We start from the raw sequence: 24,121 nt of genomic DNA on the forward strand, positions 1-24,121 counted from the left end.
TCCCCCTCGCGATCGTTCTATCCTTGGAGAGTTTTTAGTTTCCCATCTTTTAGGCAGCTAAGTATTAATAAATAGTGTCTCCGTAACGAGCTCGCAACTAGAACCGTACGCGCTAGTAAATATACTATATGTATATAATAATAATATAATATATATATATATATATATAATATAATAATATAATATCATAATGTAATAAGTTATTAATCGACTAGAGTGACTAGACTGCAGTGTGGACGTCACCGTTCGACGTGTTCTTTGTTTCTTGTTTCTCTCGTTTTGTAAGACTTAACATTACTGGACGTTTTTATTAATGTTAGACATTATTTTAAGAAACCGACAACCACCTCGTCATCCTACCTTTCTTCCTTAATCTCTCCCCTTCTACCCTCCCCATTCTCTACTGGCACTTTTCTACTTAAAACCTATGGGCAAACCTCGTTTATCCTCGTCATTCTGGCGGGAACGACCGCTAGCTCTCCCTAGCCACGTCCGCGAACGCGTCCAATCGACCGTCCGTTTTCCTCTCCTCGTAGCGCTGCTACAAACCACGGTTGCCGCTCGGCTGATGCTGCGTCGCGACGCTGCTGCCGTTGCTGTTCGGCTGCTGCTGCGGCTGAGGCTGCGGCTGCTGCTGCGGCACCTCGTCGTCGCGAAGGCAGGCGGACTCCAAGTGCTTGTTCAGGTAGGACTTGAGCGCGAAGGTCTTGTGGCACCGCGAGCACTCGTAATTCTTGTCGGCCGAGTGCGTCTGCATGTGGGCGCGGAGATTCGACCGATCGGCGAACGCTTTGCCGCAGTGGGCGCAACCGTAGGGCTTCTCGCCTGTGTGACTTCTCAGGTGGCCTTGGAGCAGCCAGGGCCGCGAGAACATCTTGCCGCAGACGCCGCAGCTGTGGGCCAGCTTGTGGGTCAGCACGTGCATCGCCAGGGCGGGCATGCTCACGTACGCCTTGCCGCAGTGGATGCACTTCTTCGCTGACTGAGAGTCGAGGCTGCGGTGCGTCTGCTTGTGTCGCGAGAGGTTCGAGGATGTCGCGTACTGCTTGCCGCACTCTGTGCACGTGAACTTGGGCCTGTCGGGTTGGGCAGCCTCCTTGTCGGGCACCGCGGCGCCGTTTGTGTTGGTGCTGCGGCGCTTCGACCGACCATCGGACACGAAGAACGCCTCGTACGTGTAGGCGACCGTCTTGCTGCTGCTGTTGGGGCTGTTGGTAGGGGAGGAATTATCATAAGTCGAGTTCAGGCAGCGACAAAGGGTCGTGAGAATTTGAAAACGTCTCGTCGGATTGAATTGGAAATTTTGTGTAGAATCGAATTGGGTTTCCAAAAGTAGTTCACAACTCGAGAATATTGGCGTTTTTGAAAGTTTTGAACAGTCGAAAGTAGCTTCTGTTGGAGTCAATAAATCTTGTTTCGAAACCTGATTCATGATATCGAAATTCTGGAGAATCGAAACGTTCTTAAGTCACGAGATACTTTTGGAATCCCGAGTTGACCCAATCCGATCTTTTCCTGAGTCGCTTCGAATACATGATACCTAGTATCCGAAATTCTCGGTTTCTCGTAGATTCCTAATTAGCGGAGATGAAGGCAATTTCTGGGTCGGCTTTTGAGATACTTTCTAGTGATACAACTACAACAGTGTCGTCTTTACAGCAACCAGTTCAGGGCTTATCTCAATAGTAGCTCTCAAGGAAAATGAGTTTCCAGGAACTACCGAATAAATTGAGAACTAGAGTGTAAGACTAAATGCGGGAGAATCGTGATACTGCTATATTTTCATTGCGAGGTTAACAGTAAAGTAGAATAATAGTTTTGAATAATAGAACAGTAGGAAAAGCTTAGAATTAGTAACCACGGATACGTGACGCAGGCAGAACTATAATTGGTGGAACAGGTAGTGTAGTTCATTAACGTTCAATCAATATTCCCTGACCGTTTGCAGTATATGTATGATCACGTATATATGCGAGCTTGCAACATTAAATTGCATAGTCATCCATCAGGCAAGCACCTTCCCATTGCAATCAGTGTGCAAATAAGGTTCACCGACCCAGTAATCGTATCCACGGTCAATCAACAGATCATTTCAGGGATTGAAACCTGATGTAATATCAATTCCACTTCCCTGGGCACTTTGAAAGAAGATATATCATCAATTTAACCGATCTCATGCGATAAACAGAACTAGAATACTGCTGAGAGATGATAAATTTTACTCTAAAGGATAGCATGAGATAAGAGAAATACTAGAAATTATTACCACATAATACAATATTATTAATCATTCATATATGTAGGCACATGATTTAAGATAACATTACTCGATGAATGACATTATTCCTCTGGCTTTGTATTTGTATGAATAAGGAGTCAGATGGACAAATTAAATGAAAACCCATTTGTCACAAAGAGTACATTCTATGCTCTTTTCAGTGCATGTGATAGATTAAACAGATCACACAGTTGCAGTGTATGAGCCCATTGAATCTGTCCTGTATCAACAAGTATAAGACCCTATGAAGAGAGCTACAAGTGAGAACAGCTGATATTTGAATATGTAGCAAAGAATACGTTGAGGTACCATTGAGTAGTGTAGTGTGAGGTCGGATACTATATGATAATGTTGTTTATTGAAATACAGAGAATAATGTATTGTAGTGCAGAACAGTATAGTGTTTTGTAGTCTAGTCCAATTTAGTAGGGGGAATAGTGTTCTGTTCTCTATAGTACCACAGTAGGTGTTGATCCGTAGGTATCAGTTTTAATATAAAATTTTGTTTAGATAAATGTAAAGATCGCGAACTGAATTATTAACCTACTATGTTACATCTGTGGTTATAAAGCAAAATGACCTAATTCATACATTTTTGTTTTCAAGATATTGGCGTTTAAATTTTTCAATTTCAATACCGTCCTATGAACTTGTCTTCTTGAACTCTCATTTTTAAGAGAAAAAATTCTTATAATGCCTTTTCTTTTTCTTGAAAAAATTAATTCTATATTCTAGATCTCAATTAAGGCCTTAACTCAATTTTTTCGAAAATGTGGCATATGTCGTTTTATTTTAGAGCCCCAGATATATTACTACATACATAGAACGTTAATACCTTATCATTCTCATCTTCCCCTAAAACCACGCTGGTCTACCAACGCATAAGTACCATCACAAACTCTTCCCAAGAAATTTCTCAGCGACATCTAAAGCTGAGTCTACATTACATGTTATATAACAAAGTTACATAACTTTTTAGAAACTACAAAACAGAGAGTTTTCTATTTCCAAAAAGTTATCCAACTTTATTATATAACATGTAGGGTAAACCCACCCGAAACCTATGTCCAGAACACATTCAACACCTCAACAAACATATCCAGGCCCGCTTCCACAGGTGCTCCAATCCCTGACCCAGCACCCCATCAATTCCCAAATACTCACCCATCCCTGCCATTGGGACAATGACTCCCGTTCGCCTCGGCGGTGGCCGGGGACTGTGGCTGCGGCGTCTGTTCCTGTTGTCGCAGCTGGCCCGTTTGCGAGCTGGGCACGGGCACCAGCACCGACACCGGTATGGGCTGTGCAGCAGGCGCCGATTGCAGCTGCGTCGGCTGCAACTGGCCCGCCGCCGCGACGCCTGGCGCAGTGGGCGCTGGAGGTGGCGGCGGCGGAGGCGGCGGCGACAAAGTGTGAATGAAGACCGAGTGCGTGGGCGCAGCTGGGGACGCGCTCAGGTCGAGGATCGCCTGCGCGGCGGACAAATCCTCCTCGGCCGACGTGCGGATCTCCGACGTGGTCTGGAGGCTGTAGGGCCGATAGATGTCCTTCTTCTTCGGCGGCAGCGAGAGCGCCGTCCCCGTGCTGGTGAAGCACATCGAGAGGCTCTTCCTGGGCGGCAGGCTCAGCGACGAAGACGACGGGGTCGTGGTCGGGGCTGGGTGTGGTTGGTGCAAGTTGGACCCGGTCACCACCACGGGCAGATCCTGAGGCGCGGATGGAGGCGGCGGCGACGGGGCCACTGGCCGCGCCAGCTCCGCCGCCGAGCGCAGAGTCGCGTACTTTGGCGGCTCCTCGTGATTGATCCACGATTCGTGCGTGTAGCCTGCACAGAGAACGTATCATTACTTAGAATTGTAGTTTTCGTTGTGATACTGTTGAGTATTTGAGGTTCGGTTCGATGCATATGAGAGACAAGGTTCACTGCGATGAGGGTTACTGAGGCTTCGAGGATAAGTAGTCGTCTTTGAAATAGGAAAATATAAACGACTCGAATATTTTCTGTTTACATAAGATATTAAAATTACAATATTTAGAAGAAAAATTTAATTTCATATTATAAAAGAATGTCTGCATTCGCATTTTCATTTGAAATAATTTACAATGACAAAAATGTAAGTCTCTTCGGTTAAAAAAATTTTATTCACCCTGTATAAGAAAATACTCGTTCAAAAACTACAAAAGTTAGGAAATTATCTAAACTCATTATTTTATACAACTTCTGCCCTAAATAATAATGGAATACAGAAATTTAATAAGCTTCCCAATCCAACTAATATTCTACTAAGGACGTACAGAAAAACAACCTCTATGGCAGTGTTGTCCACTAATCTGGGGCCAATAGAATGTCAAAATGTGTATATTAAGTGTGACTTAGTATAGTTGGAATATAGTTTTAAGATCATTTGAAAATGGTCAATTTTAGAATTGTACTGTTCCTCAACTCACTCATTCAAATATACTTGAGTATGGAAAACAATTCTTTAAGAATTTCGTTAACTTTAAATAAGAAGCTCAAAGCTCAATATGAGACTCCGTTTTCAAAAATCTGTAGAAATAATGGCGATTCTTATTATGATATCTAGAATCACCTCTTTAATTTTCTCCGCCCTGTAATCGAACACCCCGTATAAGCTTACCGAATCGAACAGCGATATCGATACGAAATCGAAACGACGTCATGTCATCGATACTCATTGGAAGTAATGAATTGAGTCTCGATATTTGCAAGAATGATAGCTAAAATCGTCTACAAATGTCGAGATACTAAATACCAACGCAGGTGTTTTTCTTCTACTTCTAATTTCTATATCAATTATTCTAATCATTAAATAATCAAGCTCACCACTACCTACTTTGATGCAAGAATCGATGTTCAACTTTAGTTTCTTCCTGTCTTTCAAGATAATAGCCGAATAATAGCAAGTTAAATGAAAATGGCCAGCTGAGCCGCAAATTGACGGCCTTTAATTATTCCCGAAAATTTTCTCGAGCGGAACGGGATCTAGGGGAAAATTAGAGGGCTTTAATTACGTAACGCAACATTTCTTCTATCCACCCCTGCCGGTCTGTTCACTCGGGGCTGTCGCATGAATATTTCAATTGGTGAATCACACGGAACCGGTGCGTCGGTTTCATTTCCTGATGCCAGCTGGTTACACCATGTGGAGGTGACTGGCAACGAGAAAACGCTGGGGGAGAAGGAAGACAGGGGGTAGGCAGGGTCTGTGCAATATCGCGTGGGGTAACTGTTGCACATATCCTTGGGAAAATATATTCTGCTGTTCCTTGGAAACACGTGACTCCCTTTTTGTCCTTCCTGAATTAAGTCGTATAGGAAGTTTTTTGAAATCGAATATATTATTTCTAGTTCCATAAAACCCCCAGAGGATACCATTAATCTGATTCGTGCAATAAAAAGCGTTTCATTCCCGATTTATTCGCCCTCGCATTAAGCTTTTCTGTTACTGAACTTGGCAAGAGACAACATTCTCTTTAGACCTAAATGAAGGTGACTTTGGTATTCCAAAAGGATGATCGATAGCATAAACTTGTTTCCACCACGAGCGACAAACACGAACCACGTCGACTGAATTATTTATCGGCGCTCGTTCTACTCGCGTCTACTCCTTATCAGTGATTAATCCATTCAAGCCCATTAGCAAAATTGATCCGCGGATAAGACCGACAACTCTGTGCAGCGATTTTCACGAAATCCGAAAGCTGCTACCTGTTACGAAGTATAACAGGATCAAAGCGAAAACCTGTTACGTGACGAAACACAATTACTAGTCGTCCCTTCTTGAATCCAAGATCGCATCGGCCGTCCTACTATCCTTCGAAAGGCTCGTTAACAATCATCGTTAACACGTCAAATCCTCAGCTCGCGATAGGCGGCTAGGTTTTGCGCGGGATTTTTACTCGTTTCCTGTGCTCCTCTGCTCCTTGGCGTTCGCGTGACACGAACCGCTCTCAAATTGTTTAACCAGCCACCCTTCTTTTTATTGCCGCTGCCCACGCGACAGGACACGCGACAGTTAGCCCTCGATGCCTTGTTGCCTTCCACCGGATGCGATCGATAACGGCCGTTGCGACAATGGAACGCAACGTTCGCATTGTTCGCGAACCGAACGCCAGGATAGCCCCGACTACCGCTTCCCTTTTCCCTTCTCGACTCTCTGCTCTCTTTTCGGTGGCCGAATACCGTTTCCGCGGTAAAATAACACGCTCTTTCGTGTCGCTTTTTGCCTCCCGACAAAAAAAGGCGCAGCTTGATGGAAAATGTCGGGGGCGGGCTTGGAGAGGCAGCCCTTACACGAGATGTTTTTCCTATGCTGGATTGCCTGTGTCGAGGCAGCGTTTTCGAAGATTCTTTTTAATCAGTGTGCTCCCTGTTCTTGGGCTAAGGATCTGTTCGAGCAACTTAGGTACAGCAAAATGACCTAAGTTGTATGTTTTCGTTTTCGAGATGTTGACATTTAAAATTTTCGACTGCAATACTGTCTTATGGACTTACGTCACTTTGAACCCTTATTTTTAAGAGAAAAAATTCTTTTAATGCTTTTTCTTCTTTCTGCAGATATAAATTTTATATTCTAAATCTTAATTAAGGCCTCAACTTGAAGTTTTTAACAATGTGACGTATGTCGTTTTGCCTTGCAGCCACAGATATATTCTTTACTGTTAGGTTTGCTGTAGAAATTCAGCAAAATATTAGTGCTTGTCTGACTCTTATGATTCGGTTACTGTTACTACTTGTAAGAAGTTCAATTCGTTCTAAGAATATTGGAAAACTTGTAGGTTATGGTTTGAATTTTCGAGATTTTAATATCGTGATTTTTCATTCTGAGGTTTGAAGTGTGAAACCACCTTCTGAAGATAGAATACTTTCTAAGTACAATTAATGGGTTATTGTATTTTGTAAGTAGTAATGAAACCCTAGGGAGTAAAACATAGGTACATATTGGATTTGACTCGGATTTCTAAGTACATATTAAACTTCTTCCCATTACCAGTAACAGTGAAAAACAATTGCTTGGAAGAAATTCGTTTAGAGGATGCATGTGTTGCAATTGAGGAGGAATCTTCTTAGTATTAAGTTTCTAATTCAAAGTAAGAATAGTGACCAAGAAATTCTCCTAGATATCGTACAGGAACTTTAAAATGATAATATTCAAGATTAAATACTTTTCTACTCGAATAATTTCAAAAGCATTACTATATTATGTTTTAATAGAATTTCATATTTTCGTTTCTTGTGATCAAAATTAGTTCAACGACCTTTAGGAAAGCGACCTTCAAAGGACCTTGAATTATATAATTTCCCTACCTAATGGAAGCAGTTATATCTTTCATTGAGCAGTTACGTTACTGTTATAATCCATTTCGTGGGCTTGAAACGCATCTTGCAGCGTAAAGTCCCGACATTTAAACCTGACCAAACTGTTTATAAATAATTCATAACGCAATCGGGAACAGACCGCGAGCAAACAACCAACGGTATTACACGATTTACAATATCGTTACATATTCATGCAGATATTGGCCGTATTAATTCTACGATCGCCGCGTTACACTGAGCGCACTAAACAAGAACACGCAATAATCCAAGTCTCTTAACCTGTTAACTGAATCACCCATCTCTCCCCCGAGTATTTAGAAGCGATTAAGAAGCTCGTTAAGTAAATTTCCTCGCGACAAGAAAGTCGGTGTCGAAATTCAAATCCTGGAATAACGTTTCCACGTCAGAACCCAAACGGAAGACGAAAGCTAACAGTGGAGCAGTGGTCAGAGCCCAAAGGGTAATCAATCGATTAGATCATCAATCACCTATCGACCGTCCCGAACCCGTCAGCCCCAAAAAGTACAGGAAAAACATCGCACGTCAGCTCCAAGTGTCCATCGTCGATAAGGCCAGACCTGATATAGGACTCTTTGAATCGAGAATGGACGTCGGGTTAGGCTCCCCTTGCGCGTAAATCAGATTGGATGTCGATTCTCGAACTGCGAGAAATAGAAAAAAAAAAAGCGAGGAGCCCCGACGAATCGCAGGGGGCCTATTTCCTTGGATCGTTGCTGAGAGGTGGTGGGCGGGGGACGCGTGACAGCAATAAATCAGAAAACTGTGCTCGGCGATCGATCAACCGGCGCGCATCTATTATTGGCTGAAATAAAAGGAAGTCAACACACGTACACAGGCGCGCGCGAGCGTGCACACACGGGGCACAGAGGGAAAGGAGAGTGGCCGTGTCTGGAAGTGCATTTCATCAACGAGCAGTGGAAGAGAGAGAGAGAAAGAGAAAGAGGGACAGAAGGGGGAGGAGGGCGGGTGAAGCGAGGGAGGGAAAGGGGAGATGGTGAGAATCAATAATGTCGAATGAACGCTCTGCACGCTCCCACGAGTCTGTTGATTCTAGCCTTTCGAAAGGGCGACGCGAGGTCCTTTGCCGTTGTTGTTCGTTGACGATCGTTTCGAACGAGCACGACGAATAGAATGCTCGTCGAACTGTGTACTGGGCAAATCGCTCGTCGGGGATACATACGGGGTGGGGCGTAACTGCCGACGCGACAGGAAAAGGGGTTTCTTTCGGTAAAAATAGAGCGAAAACATGGAATACATTGTTCTCCAGTGAGACTTCGTTCTTTGGGATAATCGATTCCGTTGAAATAGAAGCGGCCCGTATGCCATGAAATATTCTGACCTTTGTTGACTCGCCAATTGGATCACCACTCGATCTGGAATGCCTACAATGCACACGGAAACGTGTACCATAGAATGATTGAAAGCTGTGCAAGAAATGACATAGAAACGGCGAGGTAAATTGTCTTCCTCGGTTATCGCGATTCTTCATAAAAGATTTCGAGTTGTTTATTCAAACTCGGATTCGAATAACTTGGAGCTTCTAGCCCACGATTTTGCAGCTCAGAAATGAAACTGTATTTACTTGCATAATTAAGGAAACTCTTTGATAATCCAGTATAAGATTGTTACTAATTTGTCAAGTTATTTGAGCTTTCGTCAGAAGGAAAGCGATTTGTGTCAACAACATGAAGCATGGCGTGAGGTTGATGCGAAAAAATTATCCGCCTTTAGAATACGTGTTGAATGCATTCCACAAGTAGTTTTATGCGAACGCAGATAGAGGTCATGTCTCTCCTGCTCTAATAGAGTTCCACGGAACTCGATACTTATTTTCCATGTGTTTCCTCGTTCAGAAATAAACCAAGCACTCGAGATGAATTATTTTCCCGCGAGATTCCGTGTTCGTGGTCAACTTCAAAAATTCGTGGGTTGTACTTACGATTAAGCTCGAATCGACACTGTCTGTCAGTGACACTCCGTTTCTACTTACGTCTCTAAAACTCGTACCGCTGATAGCACGGCATTTGAAATAGAAGCAGCTTGCCAAATCAATTTTACAGAGATTGAAAATTCATATAACAATATAATATTTCAGTTTTTATTTAATTTCAATATGAATAATCGTTAGCTTTTTTGGTAACGCCAGGAATTACGCCCCATCCCTTATATTCGTGCACTTTAGCGCAAGTCTCGAGTTGCATAACGGCGACGTTTTAATCGATCGCGCCAGGGACGCTAAATCGTCGCGAGGACCGCGCGAAAGTAGCTGTTAATTGAATTTCGTTATCGATTGGACACTCGTGATAGCCAGGTCTTTAACATGGCGCGAAGGGTTACGTAACACGTGCGTCTCTGCGACAGCGTGGGCGCGAAAGAGATTGTTGGGGTTCCTGAATATCAAAAGGCGATCGTTGGACCTTTTCTGACTGCAAATTTGCATAAACACTTGCCCTTTCGTTCAAAACTTTGCTTCAGGAATATAATCGTGTATAATTTGTATAATAGAATTACTATTAGCGATGACCCGCTGGAACGGTTTTCTCTGCAAAGTTTTTCCTTTACAATTTCAGTTTTATATAAATTCTTTCTCTCTTTCGTTGAGTTTTCAAAGGAACTCTGCACGGGTAAATGTCGCAGAATTCAGGTCGAAAATATGTAACAACGCGGCATCGATTAAATGGCTTCCTTTTGCTGTAATTCCGTCATGAATAACGAATTGCATTCTCCTGGCGGTCACGTAATGCTTCATTGTACGGGCTCCTTTTCACGACCGAACCGAGGGTATTTTTATTTCGACAATTGCTTCCTCAACAGGGAATTGGGTCGAGTCTGTTGACGAAACGTAGAAAAAGATTATTTCGCTCCTTCGATCAGTCTTTGTGTTCGCATAAAACTACTTGTGGAGCGTATTCAACACGTACTCTGGTACACTTTTTTAACGGCAATCTTGGGCCGTGAGTTAGAGTTCAGAACACTTGTTATACTTAACGTCTTATGAATCCAAGGATCGTTTCCAAACAGTGACATTTCAGGTGAATAAGCAAAGAAATTCGATGATGCAACTTGGTACAAAGTGTACCTTTCTTTTATTAGTTATACAATCACGTGAAAACTGATTGACGCTTTTCGTGACAACACTGGAACATTGTATAACTGCGGTATTCCAGAATTGTATTATGGAAATTAGACTCGAGCGAAACGCATTCAGCTCTATTTTCCACTTCCTCGACCTACAGAATTTCGCAAACTCAATAACACGATCAATCCACGATCGCCTCTTCTACGCCTTTCCTCTCTACATACTCATCTTCTCCATTAATCACATGAATATTCAACAAATCCTCTATATCAAGCAGTCCCCACACATGCAACAGCCTCGATGCTAAACACAACCGCCCAAGACACCAATTCGACGTCCCCGATTCGAAGATTCCTGCGGCCCCATTCGCCAGGGAACGAGCCAACGAACAAGGGACGTGTCGAAACGAAAAAAAAAAAGAAGCTCATGAACGCTTTGTTCGTCAAAGGGACGTGACCCAAATGGGACAAGAGCGAGGAGGGATCATTCCTCCCCGAAGATCCGCAGTAAAATCAACGATCGCCCGTGTCGGGTGTGTCGCTGAGCCTGTGTATGTTCGCATGTACGTGTGCGTATGTACATGTGACGCATGGCCAGAATCCATCACAGGACCACGTACGAGGGAAATCATTAACGTGGCAGGGGGATAGGTTATCAGAGCGATATCCCGGTCGTCGTGGGTCTCGTGGGAGTTTAGCAGTGTTATCGTCGCGGCCGACTGCCGCAATTTCTCTATAGCACACGGCCGATCGGCCAATCGGCGGGTGTGTCACCCCCGTGGCTCGACGCATGGCCAGACTCCCCGAAGGTCGGATCCCTCGAGGGATGAAACTCCACCGGGAATCCGTTCCTTCTTTTTTTCTTGATCGCGCGGGATTAAACTTGTTCGAACGTGGACAAAGCAGGGCGTGGCACGGGATGCAAATACGAGGGATTCTGGCCACCCTGCACCATTAAGTAACTGCACGTCTGAGGGGATTTTCGTCGAACCTGCACGTGGAATTTTATATTAACCGAAGCCGAGAAAGGGAGAGTCTATAACGTCCCCCTCGGAGGCTGATCTGAGAGGTGGTTGGTCAGGAGACCCTGTTGCTATGTCTGAAACATTGAGTAGGGACACCCGATGCTTCCGAAGACACCAGAGGATAAGTGGACTGCTCTTTTGGGTGTTCTTTCTGTCGTTACGAAAGGTGAGAAGCGTGACGTAACTGTGACAGCAAGGTAGTAGGGAATCCTAAGGTCGAGGGATCGAATCTAATTAACGAGAAATATTGTTGCACTCTGTTTTCTATGGTACTCTAAAGAAGACACAAATTTGAAGGAAATTTATAACTTGTCTTTCCCTAACTGTCTACATATATATATCGTTCGCAACACCCACGCTCCTATACTCGAAGGTATATATACACTGTCTACGACCACCTTCCAGATTCTATGTCGCAAAGTTAAAATTGGAAGCGGACACTTCAGACTTTCCCCTTATAAGGCTTATCCCCTAGGGGGTAACTGATACGAAAGCTCGACAATGGTCGCATGGAGTGTTCTGAGGATCAAGGTGACGCATCTCGCAGTAGTCGATACATAGCTCGTCTACTCACCATGATAGTAAAGAGCACCAGAGGCGTTGAGGGGTGGCGGACTAGGTGCAGTGGCGCCAGCGGTAGGACTGTGCGGACCCCAACAGGTCTGCTGATGATCGACCTGTCTGCTGTCAGTGTCCCCAACCACGTCGATCTCCTCGTCTTCCGGCTCATGCCTGTGCTGCCTCTTCTCTATAGAGACCGAGGTCTGCTGGATCCCGTGTACCCCAGGCGTGTGCTCCTGCAGGAGGCTCGCGTGCTCGCTCTGCTCCTCCTGCGGATCGTCGACGCGATCCGGCCAGGGATAGGCCTTCCATTTCTTGGCCATCAGGCACCGCGGCATGCTGACGCGGTTCTGTCGCTCCCTGGCTGTCCCGATCGCCTCGTCCCTCCTGGCCCTGCGATCCTACGATCACCGACAGCCGATCACCCGACGATCCCGACGACGCAGTATCCCTGTCACGAAAAGCCTCTAACCTGGTCGCACCACTAGCAACACCCTCACCAATCGCACCAAAAGCACCACCGTACCGATCGACGATCCCGAGGACGTCGACTACCGCGACGCCTAGCCCGCCACCGTTATTGCCGGCGTTCTTCACGCGCTCCTCGTTCCAGCCGTCGACGACGTCGTCGTGGGTGTCGCGACGCCGCCGTCTCCGTCGCCGCCGTCCGTCGCCCAGCCCCGTTCGAATCTGCGGCCTGTTGACCTCGCAGACGACCCAGCTACCCGTGCACGGTGCCTTCCTCTTCGTCCTGCCTTGCTCACGTCGGGGCGTGATCTGCAGCCTCGTCATCGGCACAGCGAGGGCAGCTCCTTCGTAGGATGCACCGCCACCATGCCAGCTCGTCCACCAGCGGAACCCTCCTTGACTTTCCCGGCCTCACCCCTCGCCACTAGCTATCTCGACTCGGTCCTCGACTACCCACTAGAGGGAAACTACTATACTACTACTTGGCTACTACCCAGTTGCGTCTGCCTCCCTCGGCCTCCTTTTTGCGTCCTCTGTTGCTCTCTTCGGGTCTTCGGTACCTTCCAACTGACTGACTGGCAGAGGCTGTCCGAACGAGTGGACTGACTGACTGACCGTTCCTCCGTCCTTCTGTCCGTCCGTCCGTCCGTCCGTCCGATACTCTCTCGGTCGCTCCCTGTCGCGGCTCTCGCCAGTGACAGGGGGTGCCCTCGAATACGATCACGACGACGGGGTGCGACTGTTTAGTCGGTGGCGCTGCCTCTCCGCCACTTATCCCCCACCTCGCCCTGCTTCCCGTCCTCGTTCCTCGACATCGACCGATCCTCTGTCTTGGTCGCACCGCCGCCATACCAACAACCCCCGTCGTCCCTCCGTTGCGGCTCCCCCCGAGTCAGCATCGCGGGATGGCGCTGCTGTTGCCATCATCGTCGCCACTGCTGACGGTTTACGCCGTGGCGAGGGTCGGCTGCGCAACCCCTCGAGGCTGCCGATGCTAGTTCTCGATTTCTGCAGGCCTTTTGATTGTGTGCGCGCGCGGGCTCCACGCTCCCTGCGTGCGCACGCGCGTGCATCGCCATTGGCGTAGCCCGACACTTTTCCCCGTTGCAAACGATCGTTTATTTTCGGCGATATTTGCGCCGTGGGTGGAAGGATCGCAGCCAGGGTTGTAAAAACAAGCTGAAAGTTGGGAGGCAGTATAGAATCGCGGTCTTTGTAGTTCCACGGTGGCGCCGGCGAGGGGCTCAGTAGATTAAAGCGGATAGGCGGTTCGGGGCTTTTGAAGGTTGTAATGAGCGACGATAAGCGCTTTTGACGAGTTGTGGTCTGAGCGAAGCTTTTATGGGATGTTTGAGTGGGCTTCGAGGAGTACTTCCAGAGAGATTTGTTAATGTGTTTTGAAAGGAGGAATGTAGGTAACTTGTGAAAGCAGCACAGGATAGAAGTTTCTACTGTTGAATTATAGGGTGAAATATGATGAGTAGATTTTATGGGAATTGACAATGTGGAATGAGCAATTTTTATTCAACGTTAATTATATTCTCCACCTTCGCTTTTGTGGTTATAGATTATGCTACTTTTCGGGGGGATTGATAATTAAGGCAGTCTGAGGGAAAATGCGAACGGAAGCCCTGCTTGGCGACACCCCTGCGCCGCGACGATGAGGGTGTGCGCCAGGAGAGCGATTCTCTCCCCCACGAGCAGTCCCGTGTGCTCTCACACACTTTGTGCAAACGCGGATTTATGGCAGTCCACGGGAATTGTATGCTTAGGGCGTCGTGCATTGGGGTTGGTTTATCTAGACTGTTACGAGTTTCGACTGAAAGGTCGGCGGTTCGACAACAATCTACCGATATCTATCGCAATCTCTCATCGCAATACTTAAAAACTTACACTCAAATAAAAAAAAAGATTCTCTCTTTGCAATTATTCTATAGAACCCGTAATTTCAATCGAACAGTGATAATTTTCTTTTTAACACTATGACGACCGCTTGACACCACATTGGCGTAATTTTAAGTAATTTTCGAAACTAGCGGTCGTCAAAGTGTTCATAACTGCATCCAATTTAAAAGACCTCAAGAACAACGATCAGAGCAACAATCCAACAAATATGCAATCCACCGTACCCCAATCACCCATGATTAAACAATCTCATTTCAAACAATTTCAAACGAACATTTAAAACTTCTTCCTCAATAACAGCGTCAGTAACTCAGAAAACCTCAAAACCCACAACATCTATCTACCAAAGATACCACACTTCATACTATAATCGCCCAATCCCTCTGTCCAAACGCCACACGTCCATCGCGATTCCGCTATCGCCAGGTGAAGCTCCAATATCCTCGTACCTTGCCGCCATCACCGAGCAATCTGTCCATAAATTCGAGCAAACGTATCCCAGGTTGCGATAGAGGCTAGTGAACCCCAGCGAGGCAACGTTCCGTCAGCGAAGGGCGTCTCGTGGGTCGCTCAGTGGCCGTGTCGAATGTAGACATCGAGAACGGAAGAGGGAACAGCTGGCTGGGGTGCCACGGGCACCATCCTCGTTCCTGGCCCCGCGACCAGTGTGTAAACTCCCGCGGGGGAAGGAACGGGAGGGGTGAGTGGGGGGGGATGGTAATTCCTATGGAAGATTGGCTGCATAGCGGTGACGCTGTGTCGTCGACACACCACGCGAACTTGTTGGTGACGCGGTGTTGCTGCAGGAGGGAGGGGGGAAAGGGGGGGAGGGTTAGGTGGCACGCGTTGGGGTGAAAACGAAGGGGGCACGGGGATAGCTCTATCTCTCCCCCCTTCTGCGGAAAAGGGGGAAAGTCGAGGGTGGAGGAGCCAGAAACGAGAATGTCGACTAGGCGGAGGGACGCGAAGGTCCACCGAGGGTTAGGAGACCGTTTGGGGGGAGTGTGGGGTCGCGGCGGGGAGGTCGCACATGCGCCAACGATCGTCATCGACCCGACTAAGGCTAAGGGAACACCTGGTAGCGCCCCACGTGCCACGTTAGGGTGCCACCGACCACCCCGCGCACGCGATCCCTCCTATCGAATATCACGGTCTGGCCTTCCTGTCCTGTCTACTGACCCACGCCAACCCGTGTCTTTCGCCGTGTCTCTCGCGGCGAGCTTTGCTAATGGGACCATCGAAACCCAACTGTTACGCGAGGAGACACAAAGGTAGTGTTACGTTTGAAGCTGTACGCTTTTCTCGTGAACCTGCGATATTGTATACTACTTAAACATAACGTTGGGCGAGATTTTAATATAGAAGTTGGCTATTTCCAGGAATTTGTTAAATGTCATTATTAGAGTAACTAGGAATCAACACTGACTCAGTCTAAACGCCTTCCATGGATTTAACTTAATTCTCAAATGCCGTAATAGTACTATTGTAACATAATCTAGTGGGGTTACTGAAGCTGTATGATGGAAAATGATTAACAGTACATTGTAAAAAAGTTGTCGCTTTTCAGTTCATCAGTTTCTGTAAATTATTCCCAAATATTACTTCATGCTAAATATTGAAATTTGAATTAGAATAAGTACTGTGGATTAAGGAGTAAAGAATATGAAGATATAAGAATTAAAGAATATAAAGGACATTACAGTAAATTACAAAATTAAAGTAGTGTACAACAAGTGCGAAAAACGTGTTGAACGTCTCATATTACTATAAGTAACATGCTTATTCACTGATGATTTTGTGCAATTTATTTTGTGCAAACTGACTCTGCAAAATATTACGGACTGAGTATGGAAGAAGTTTACCTAATCTAGACATAAATTAGAAAGGCTAATGATGGAGTTATTTTTAATACTCAAGCAGTTAAAAGGTGCTCTTTTTCTAAATATTCTAAATGGAACGTAGAGAGATATTATAGAAAAGAAATGGATGATCATATCGATTATGAAATATCTTAAGCAAAAGGGAAAGTTCGGCTGTACGTCGATGATTCTTAAAAATAGAGTACATTAGTAAACAAATTGAGTGACAGGAGTATTGGGTCATAATTATAATTCTATCATGATATATTATTCATTGCTTAATAATGACAGTAATTACTGGTATCCATGATATTATTAGTTTTATTGTCGACCGTTCATGTCTTCAGAAGATTGAGCAAAGGACGAGAATAAGTTAGAAGGGACAAAGATGAATGTTTAATGAGCTATGATAAATGCGCAGGGAAAGGTCTTTTTATTTAACGAGCTGCATGTGTATTTATTATTAACATAACAAGACTTGCTTTATAAACTGGTTAAGGGAAAATTCCAACGCGACGCGTTCCAAATGTTGCAGTATAAGACATAGAGATTGTTAATCTATGAGTATCAGAAACTCTATTTCCTGTGTCGCTACATCCGATGCTAATCTTTTAAACTTGGAATACATCCCAAGGACATCACCTTAAATGGGCCACGCTGTTTCGCAACAGTTCATCGTTTTACGTTTCGCTTGACTCAGTTTCCTCCCCTGAAAATATTTATGTATTAGGAGCTTGCTCTGAAACTTCGGACAAAATCGATTATTCTCGAATCTCGGGCAGAGTGAACGTCGTTTTACGATAAGTAGACTTGAAAGTATGTTAAAATTATTTTCGAAAGTATTCCAAAGTCGTGTGATGTTTAGCTGTTCAATCAATGTTCACAGCTAACCATAAGTCTGAAATAATCCATATTTTAGTCTGAGTATAGTTGTAAAGCTTTAGGCTTAAGCCTGCAAAGTATAAGGATAGAGTCTTCGAGCAACCCTTGCGCGAACACGTCATCGACTAATCTCACAGGGTGCAGAGTCTATTTCGACGTTTTGCCACTCACTGGCCGGCATCGGCAGCCAAGAAGGCAGAGTGCCAAGAGATTCCCGTAAGAGGGATCGGATATAGTTCCAGATACGTTCGAGCTCTGCCTACGTAACTAGAAAATTCACTTCGCCTCCTCGAGAATTCACGTATCGACCGACCCTTCGTGCAACTGACTACGCTCCTCCAATTCCCTCCAATCCCCAAAGCTCAAACTATGCTGTATTATGGACAATTCTGTTAATTTTTGTCTCTATTGACGTAGACAAAGAGTTCTACGATTGCATAACAAAAAAATGATTACTAATTTATAAGAAAAATGTGTTTACATAACTGGGGTGTAGTAGATTCTCTAGCTTTCAGTTTATAAAAAATTGAACTCTCACAAAAGAGGCCCTAATAATTGAAACTAGATACTAATTGCAAGATAAGAAACTACATACAATACGCCTAAAAAGAGAATTACTAAAATGTTTAAAATTTGTTTTATAACCAAAAAAAGATAGTTCGAATTTTCTTTACAGTACAAAGAAACTCCAATCTACAATTTATCAGCTCAAGTCACAAAGCAGCACATTTCCAGTGATTCTCCTCTATCCTTCCACTCCAAGTACGATCATAAATTTCTCAAGTTCTGCCAAGCTAGGAGGGTGCTTTGTATTGTTAAAAGGTCGTCTTCGATACCTGCTGCTTTATCAAGGAACAACCTTACAAACGTGACCACTGGTTTAGTAAAAGGAAAAAGAAAACAAAAGAGGTGAAGCTTTGTTGGCGGTGGGGCTTGAAAACCCTGTTGCTAAGAGGAAGGATTTAGATTACGAAAGCAGTTTTGGTTGGGACGCCGCGGAGTTTCGATCGATCCCGTGGACGCGATTGACGTTACGCAATACTCGATGGAATCGGTGCTCGGTGGTGGAAATGGGGTGGAACGAGGCGATTGTCTTCGTGATCGCGGCGGCAGATTACGAATTGGACGGCGCGGTGTGCTCAGCAGAAACAGAAGTGTCCCCTGCTATTCGAGGCGTTTGATGGTAATGAAATTTCCTCTGTAAGAATATGCCAGGGGCGCACAGACAGAGGGGAAATTTCTCAGCATTTTCTTCACTTGTTGACTCCACGCTGCCTCTTCACGTTTCCTTTCGAGATAAAGCAGAAATATTCGGGCGTATTGAGTGGAATATGAAGAATATTTCTTGTGAAAGTGTCTGTGACTTTTTAAGCATTTTTCAACCGCTTAGAGCGAAGGCAGGTGAGGGAGAAAGGCAGGTGAGTACACGAAGCGTTGTGAGTTTGTGATTTCAAGCTGTTTTAATATTGTCTCTTTATAAAGATAACAAAAGTCGTGTCATAATCTCCAGTGACATTGTTTTGAAAATGTCAATGGAAGTTGAACTTCGATGCTGTGACACGGTTGCTGATTAGATTATTATGATAACACAACTTTTAGCTTCGACGATGACAAATGTCGTGACATTCAATGAGACGGTTATACATATAAATTGTGACATTATGTCAGGTGAGAACGCATTATATTTCGAGTATTATATTTGAAATATGACGTATTATATTTGAGAGTTAAACACGCATAAGATATCACTAAAAATACACGTTACACTTCGTCAAACCACATAATTTTAAAATCACGCCCCCATAAAATTGATTTAGTGATTTCCAGTCAATCTCCAATTTTGCTCAAATCGAAGTTCTTCAAGCCTAAATTAAGATCATATCAAAGATATGAAAGTCCACTCCGTGTCACAGTCAAATCAAGGGCAAATCAGAGTTCTGAAAGGTCAACGTAAGCTGTTGAAAGGTCATTCGGGGTCAAGCCAAGGTCGCTGAAGCTGGCGTCAAACTCGTTCGAGTCAACTAAAGGTTATTTAAGGTCAGTGAGGTCGGATCAAGGTTGATTGAATCGAAGTACCGGGGGACAGGTGGGAATCAGGAGGAGAGTGAAAAAAAGACCGACCACCTGGTGGGTCAATAAACGAGATTAGGTCGTCGAAAGGCACGTGTAGGAGTAACAGAACGGGAACGTAAGGGCGAAAATGCATACTCGGTAGTTGGATAAATTACGACTGGACAGCGGAACGTGTAATAAGACTTGGCTCACACCGTTTAATTAGCGATTGATTAGATACGCCGGGTAAGATTAATGCGCCACGAGATAGCGTCTGGTACGGGGATTTCGATGTAAAACGCCAGTTAATCGCGTAAATGAAATAGAACTCACAGGCGTTTCGAACTGCATTAGAACAGAAAGCTACCAGAAGCTTGACGAGTTTATTCGCTGAGTGAGGAAGGAATCGAGGAAGAATACGGCGATTATCTCTTGAACAAGAAGCGCACGGTTGTTGATCACGATTAGCCCTTTGACAGAAGACTTTTTGCGAATATGCATTATTCTGGGCAGCCATGCGAGTCGATCAACGGTCGGGTTAAGTGGAATGAATTTTTAAAGCGCCTAGGATTGCACTGTGTGGCAATACACAGGGTGTGTAAATGGTAACGAGTTTCGTAATTGCACACGTAATTGTATTAGAGAAAATTTATTCATAGAGTTATATTTTCTTTAATTAAAAAAAATGTTTGAATTTGAAAATTTGAACTTTTGAACATTTTAAGGTTCGACTATAATAAAGTTTAACTATAACGAAGTTTGACTATAACAAAGTTTGATTATAACAAAGTTTGACTATAACAAAGTTTGACTGTAACAAAATTCGACTATAATAAAGTTCGACTATTTTAAAGTGTGGAAATTCGAAAAATCTAATGTACATATTTATAATAGTCTCACTAGATACTCAAAGGCCTACAAAACCTCATCAGCCCTTCGAAATGCAAATCTCCATGCAAACGCGGAAATCGTTACTCTTTTTACGCCCTGTATAAGCTGGTGATAAAGAAAGAAAAAAAACCGCTAACAGAATCGTTAAACATAATCCACGGTAAAGCGTAGCGAGAATGCATTAAAAGACAGCAGCTCGTTGGTAAATCGAACATTGATCGCGTATCGTCGAATCTGATCTCCCTCGATTCCCGTCTGCCTCGAAAATCGTAAATCTGTCCTGCATCGCGATAACGTGCTTTGCTCGAAACGTCAGCGGCGCGTTGGTATTGTTTTAGAACAGCAAACCAGCCTGGCAACCCCTTTATAACAGTTGGCACGCACTTACGGAAGGGTGAAAACACTCGTGCCAACGGGGGTGGAGGTGGGACGGAGGGAGGGAAGTGGAAGAGATGCGACTGTTCCGTGACGGAGCTACCCCACTTTCGAAAGATAATTCCGAGTCCGCGATAATCTGCGACGCTGTGCATAAATCTTCGAGTTCGTGGCGATGATACGGAACCACCCCTGAACCGCTTGCTGAGCGATAAAGCCGATTTCACGCTGGAGGGTTTCCTTTGAGGAGCTTCTTGGTATTAGACAGCTAATTGATGGTCCTTACGTATTTAATCCTCTATATGTAACGCATTATAACGTGAATGTAGTATGTACAGATTTTATGTATTTCTAACTGTGAATATTATTTCATTCTCTTTGAACTCTCGTGTCCTATAAGGAAATGTTTCGTATGCGAGATATGCGACAACAGGTGGGAGAAAATTTGAAGGGCAGCGATAATGAAATTGTACTTGAGGCTTTGTTTCTTAATTGTTAGTGTTTCAAAGTTTGAGCAGAGGGTGGCATTTCGCTGAGAAAATATCCTGTGTCTCGGGGAAGGAGGCTGAAATTAGTCTGAGTTCTGATATTTAATATACTAAAGGTATAGGAATTAATGGTAATTTATATTACATTACATTAAGGAAGTGCTTACTTTGAACGTAGAAGAAAAAGAAATAGTTTTAATGTTCTTTTTTCTTAAACAACCATTTAACTCTCTAAAAATCAAGAACAGTTTCTGCTATTTTCCTTTTACTCCTTTCAGCTACTTGACTTGCTTCTTAAGGTGGAGAAAAAAACGATACGCTCCCTTAATAGGGGAAAGCGTAAATTATCGTTAAAGAGAAGTAGATCGCGAACGTGAATCTCCGCCTAATTAGGAAAACTATAGGAAGGGATCGTAAATCGTTATTAAATGAAAATACGAGTTATCCATACTTTATCGGCAGCTTAGTTTATAATTCATTCGCTGCTAAATAAAATAGGACACTACTCTCTCGCGCAAACAGTTTCACGTTTGATTCTATTTATCACGCAGCTGCCACAGAAGGTCGTACATTAATATCTCAGCTGAAAGAAAAGTTAATGGCAGATCCAGGCGCATCAGGTCATCCGTAATGACTCATCCCCCTCCCCTTCCTTTCCCTTTCTGTTTCTTTCTTGTCGTTGATGGGTCGCCAGGGGGTTTCAGACTCGCTCACAAAGGTCGACGTATCCGGAACTCTCCCCTTTCCCCTGTCCCCGTCGTCCTTGATTTTCGCAACGACGGAGGAAGGAGGAAGCCATTAATTTATGCCCCTTCTGATCGATCGTTCCCTGAAACTTTGAACTTTGAACACGAAGACGTGGAAAGAGAGGGTGGGCGTGGGGTCGAAAGGCAGAGAGGTTGCCTGATTACAATTTTCAGTAAGTCAGCGTTCAGAAAGTCAAGACTGTAAAGGTGATGGATGATCGACTGTCGAAATTATCCTTCGGATGCCTGTAGTCGTGAATCAATTTCACGGGATGTCGAAAAGTTTCTCGAAAGTAGCCTTATAACGAAAATTAACTTCTTTGAATTTAATTACTGGGGATATTATCTTCTTGAAAAATTGATTAAAAAGCGTGGAAGTACTTGAACACTTTTTTTTTTCTAATTTGCCTTATTCTTTATTTAACATGGAACATCGATAAAGTGTAGTTTTGATTCGACAGAAAATGAAGTGATCTTCGAGAGACGATCCACGAAGAATACCCGTCAATTTCATTCTGAAAATTGTATAACCCTTCTAATCGATCGTTCACGGAACTCGCCGTTTCGTTCCTTTGTCGACGGCGCGTAATTGAATTTGAAACAAAAGCAATCAGGGGACTCGGGGCTAGACGAAAGGACAACGGAAGGGAATAAAGGGAAAACGAGTGGGAGACCGATTATCGACGCTCATTCTTCGAACGGGGAGAGATAAAAATATAAAGGAGACAGCAGGGGGGAGCAGAAAAATTTGTCCCGAAATTTAACGAGGGGAGGTTTCGCTATATGGACAGCTGTTTATTAAATGTTCTCATTCTTTCTTTAAACGTTTTTCAAATTTTCAATCATTTCACATCAACATTTTTCTGTCAAACGACTTTTTTAAATAAAAAGTTAGTAGAGTTTGTAAGAACAGTAAAGACAAAAGGTAATGGAATAATAAAATGCATAAGTTAGATGTTCCATTTACGAATTCTCATTGAAGATTTTATACGTGGACAGAGGATGAGCTAGAAAAAGAAAATTCAAGGGGAGAAGGAAGAAGGGTGAAAGGAAGGAAATAACCGAGGAGTACTTTCGACGTACGACAGAAGCCCTTTGATCTTTCTCCTCGATGCAAGTAAATTGTGCGCCGTCAAAGGGCTCGTGATTGAAGTCACACGAACCGTGCAACGATGCTCCCACCATTTCCTACGTTTTATTTCTTTGTTTAAGAAATTGCTTCTCGGACGATCCTTTCTGCAAATAATTACCCGCAGCCTATACAATTGACTTTAGAATCATCCCCTTTGATACGTTTTAAATATTTGACAAGATTCCGAGTAAAACACGCCGAATACGCCATCGACCTATCTAGCTTCCAATCGAAACAATATTTTTAGAAATCGGAATCGAAGTATGCCATCCAATCCAATCTCCTTAGTTTTGATATTCCCAATATTTCTATTCCAATATTTCGAAATTTATTTTTGCAAGTTATTGAAGGTTCAACCTCTTTCTAAATTTTGCTCACGCCGTTGCCACGTAGGAAACGAGAAAAGGTAAAAGGATCGTGGAACAGTTTTTCAACAAAAGTGCATTACAAAAGAGAGAGGTTCGAGATCGTCGTTGGCGAGTTCCGTTTCTCGCGAAAACAATTTCGGAGAAGAGAAGAGGGAAGCGCGAGAAATCGGGCCACCGACGGGGAGAGAGTCAATTACTAGAGAGAGCACGTGCTTTCCATTCCCTTTCCGTTCCTCTTTGATCCTTTTTCGTCGCAGAGAGACGTCGGGATTTGCGATTGAAATGGAAGCTTTGTACCATGTGAAACGGCAACGCCGATCGATTCTGTTCCCTTTTCCCAAAATTCGTCAGAACTAAGATGATAGGGGGCAAGTGTCGACACTTTCACTTGCAAAACGAAACTGGAAAGCTTTTAATATAATACAGTAGGTACTTCCTTAATACAAATGTTCACTATCTCCACCATTTCCTAAAATTATTCTTTGATAAGAATTCTCACATGTTACAGCCTCTGTATGGAAACTAGAATTATACTTAAAGTTAAACGTGCGTCCATTTTTAATGGCAGACCAAAATTACAAGCTCTTGGGAATGTATATAATTCAGAAAAACAACAATTATTTGTTAGCTAAGAAAAAATGACGTTTATTG

General features: G+C 44.0%; 1 protein-coding gene and 2 long non-coding RNA genes across 4 annotated transcripts in view; 2 read left to right on the plus strand and 1 right to left on the minus strand.

Moving 5' to 3' along the window:
- The window catches only part of LOC143188096 (uncharacterized), a 49,955-nt gene that overhangs the window by 9,664 nt on the left and 16,170 nt on the right, over window positions 1–24,121 (plus strand). The gene's annotated exons all lie outside the window — the stretch shown is intronic.
- On the minus strand, window positions 412–12,779 carry Scrt (scratch). The gene is made up of 3 exons (XM_076392148.1): window positions 12,318–12,779; window positions 3,443–4,103; window positions 412–1,208 (listed from the first exon to the last, which is right to left on the minus strand). Exons 1-3 carry the CDS (start codon window positions 12,640–12,642, stop codon window positions 542–544), a joined length of 1,653 nt encoding a protein of 550 aa, XP_076248263.1. The 5' UTR covers window positions 12,643–12,779; the 3' UTR covers window positions 412–541.
- On the plus strand, window positions 18,973–21,074 carry LOC143188278 (uncharacterized). Its single transcript, XR_013003512.1, has 3 exons — window positions 18,973–19,086; window positions 19,236–19,455; window positions 20,700–21,074. It is a non-coding gene; the product is annotated as an uncharacterized LOC143188278 (long non-coding RNA).

This window comes from Calliopsis andreniformis, chromosome 2, assembly GCF_051401765.1.
Source record: "Calliopsis andreniformis isolate RMS-2024a chromosome 2, iyCalAndr_principal, whole genome shotgun sequence".
In the NCBI taxonomy this organism is placed as follows: Eukaryota; Metazoa; Arthropoda; class Insecta; order Hymenoptera; family Andrenidae; genus Calliopsis; species Calliopsis andreniformis.

What these genes read in the sequence shown, in the direction of transcription:
- Scrt (XM_076392148.1), bottom strand. Translation starts at nt 12,642, where the DNA reads ATGCCGCGGTGCCTGATGGCCAAGAAATGGAAGGCCTATCCCTGGCCG. An exon ending in TGGTGCTCTTTACTATCATG is followed by an intron (nt 4,104 to 12,317) that starts GTGAGTAGACGA and finishes TTCTCTGTGCAG; the next exon opens with GCTACACGCACGAATCGTGG. An exon ending in TGTCCCAATGGCAGGGATGG is followed by an intron (nt 1,209 to 3,442) that starts GTGAGTATTTGG and finishes CCCTACCAACAG; the next exon opens with CCCCAACAGCAGCAGCAAGA.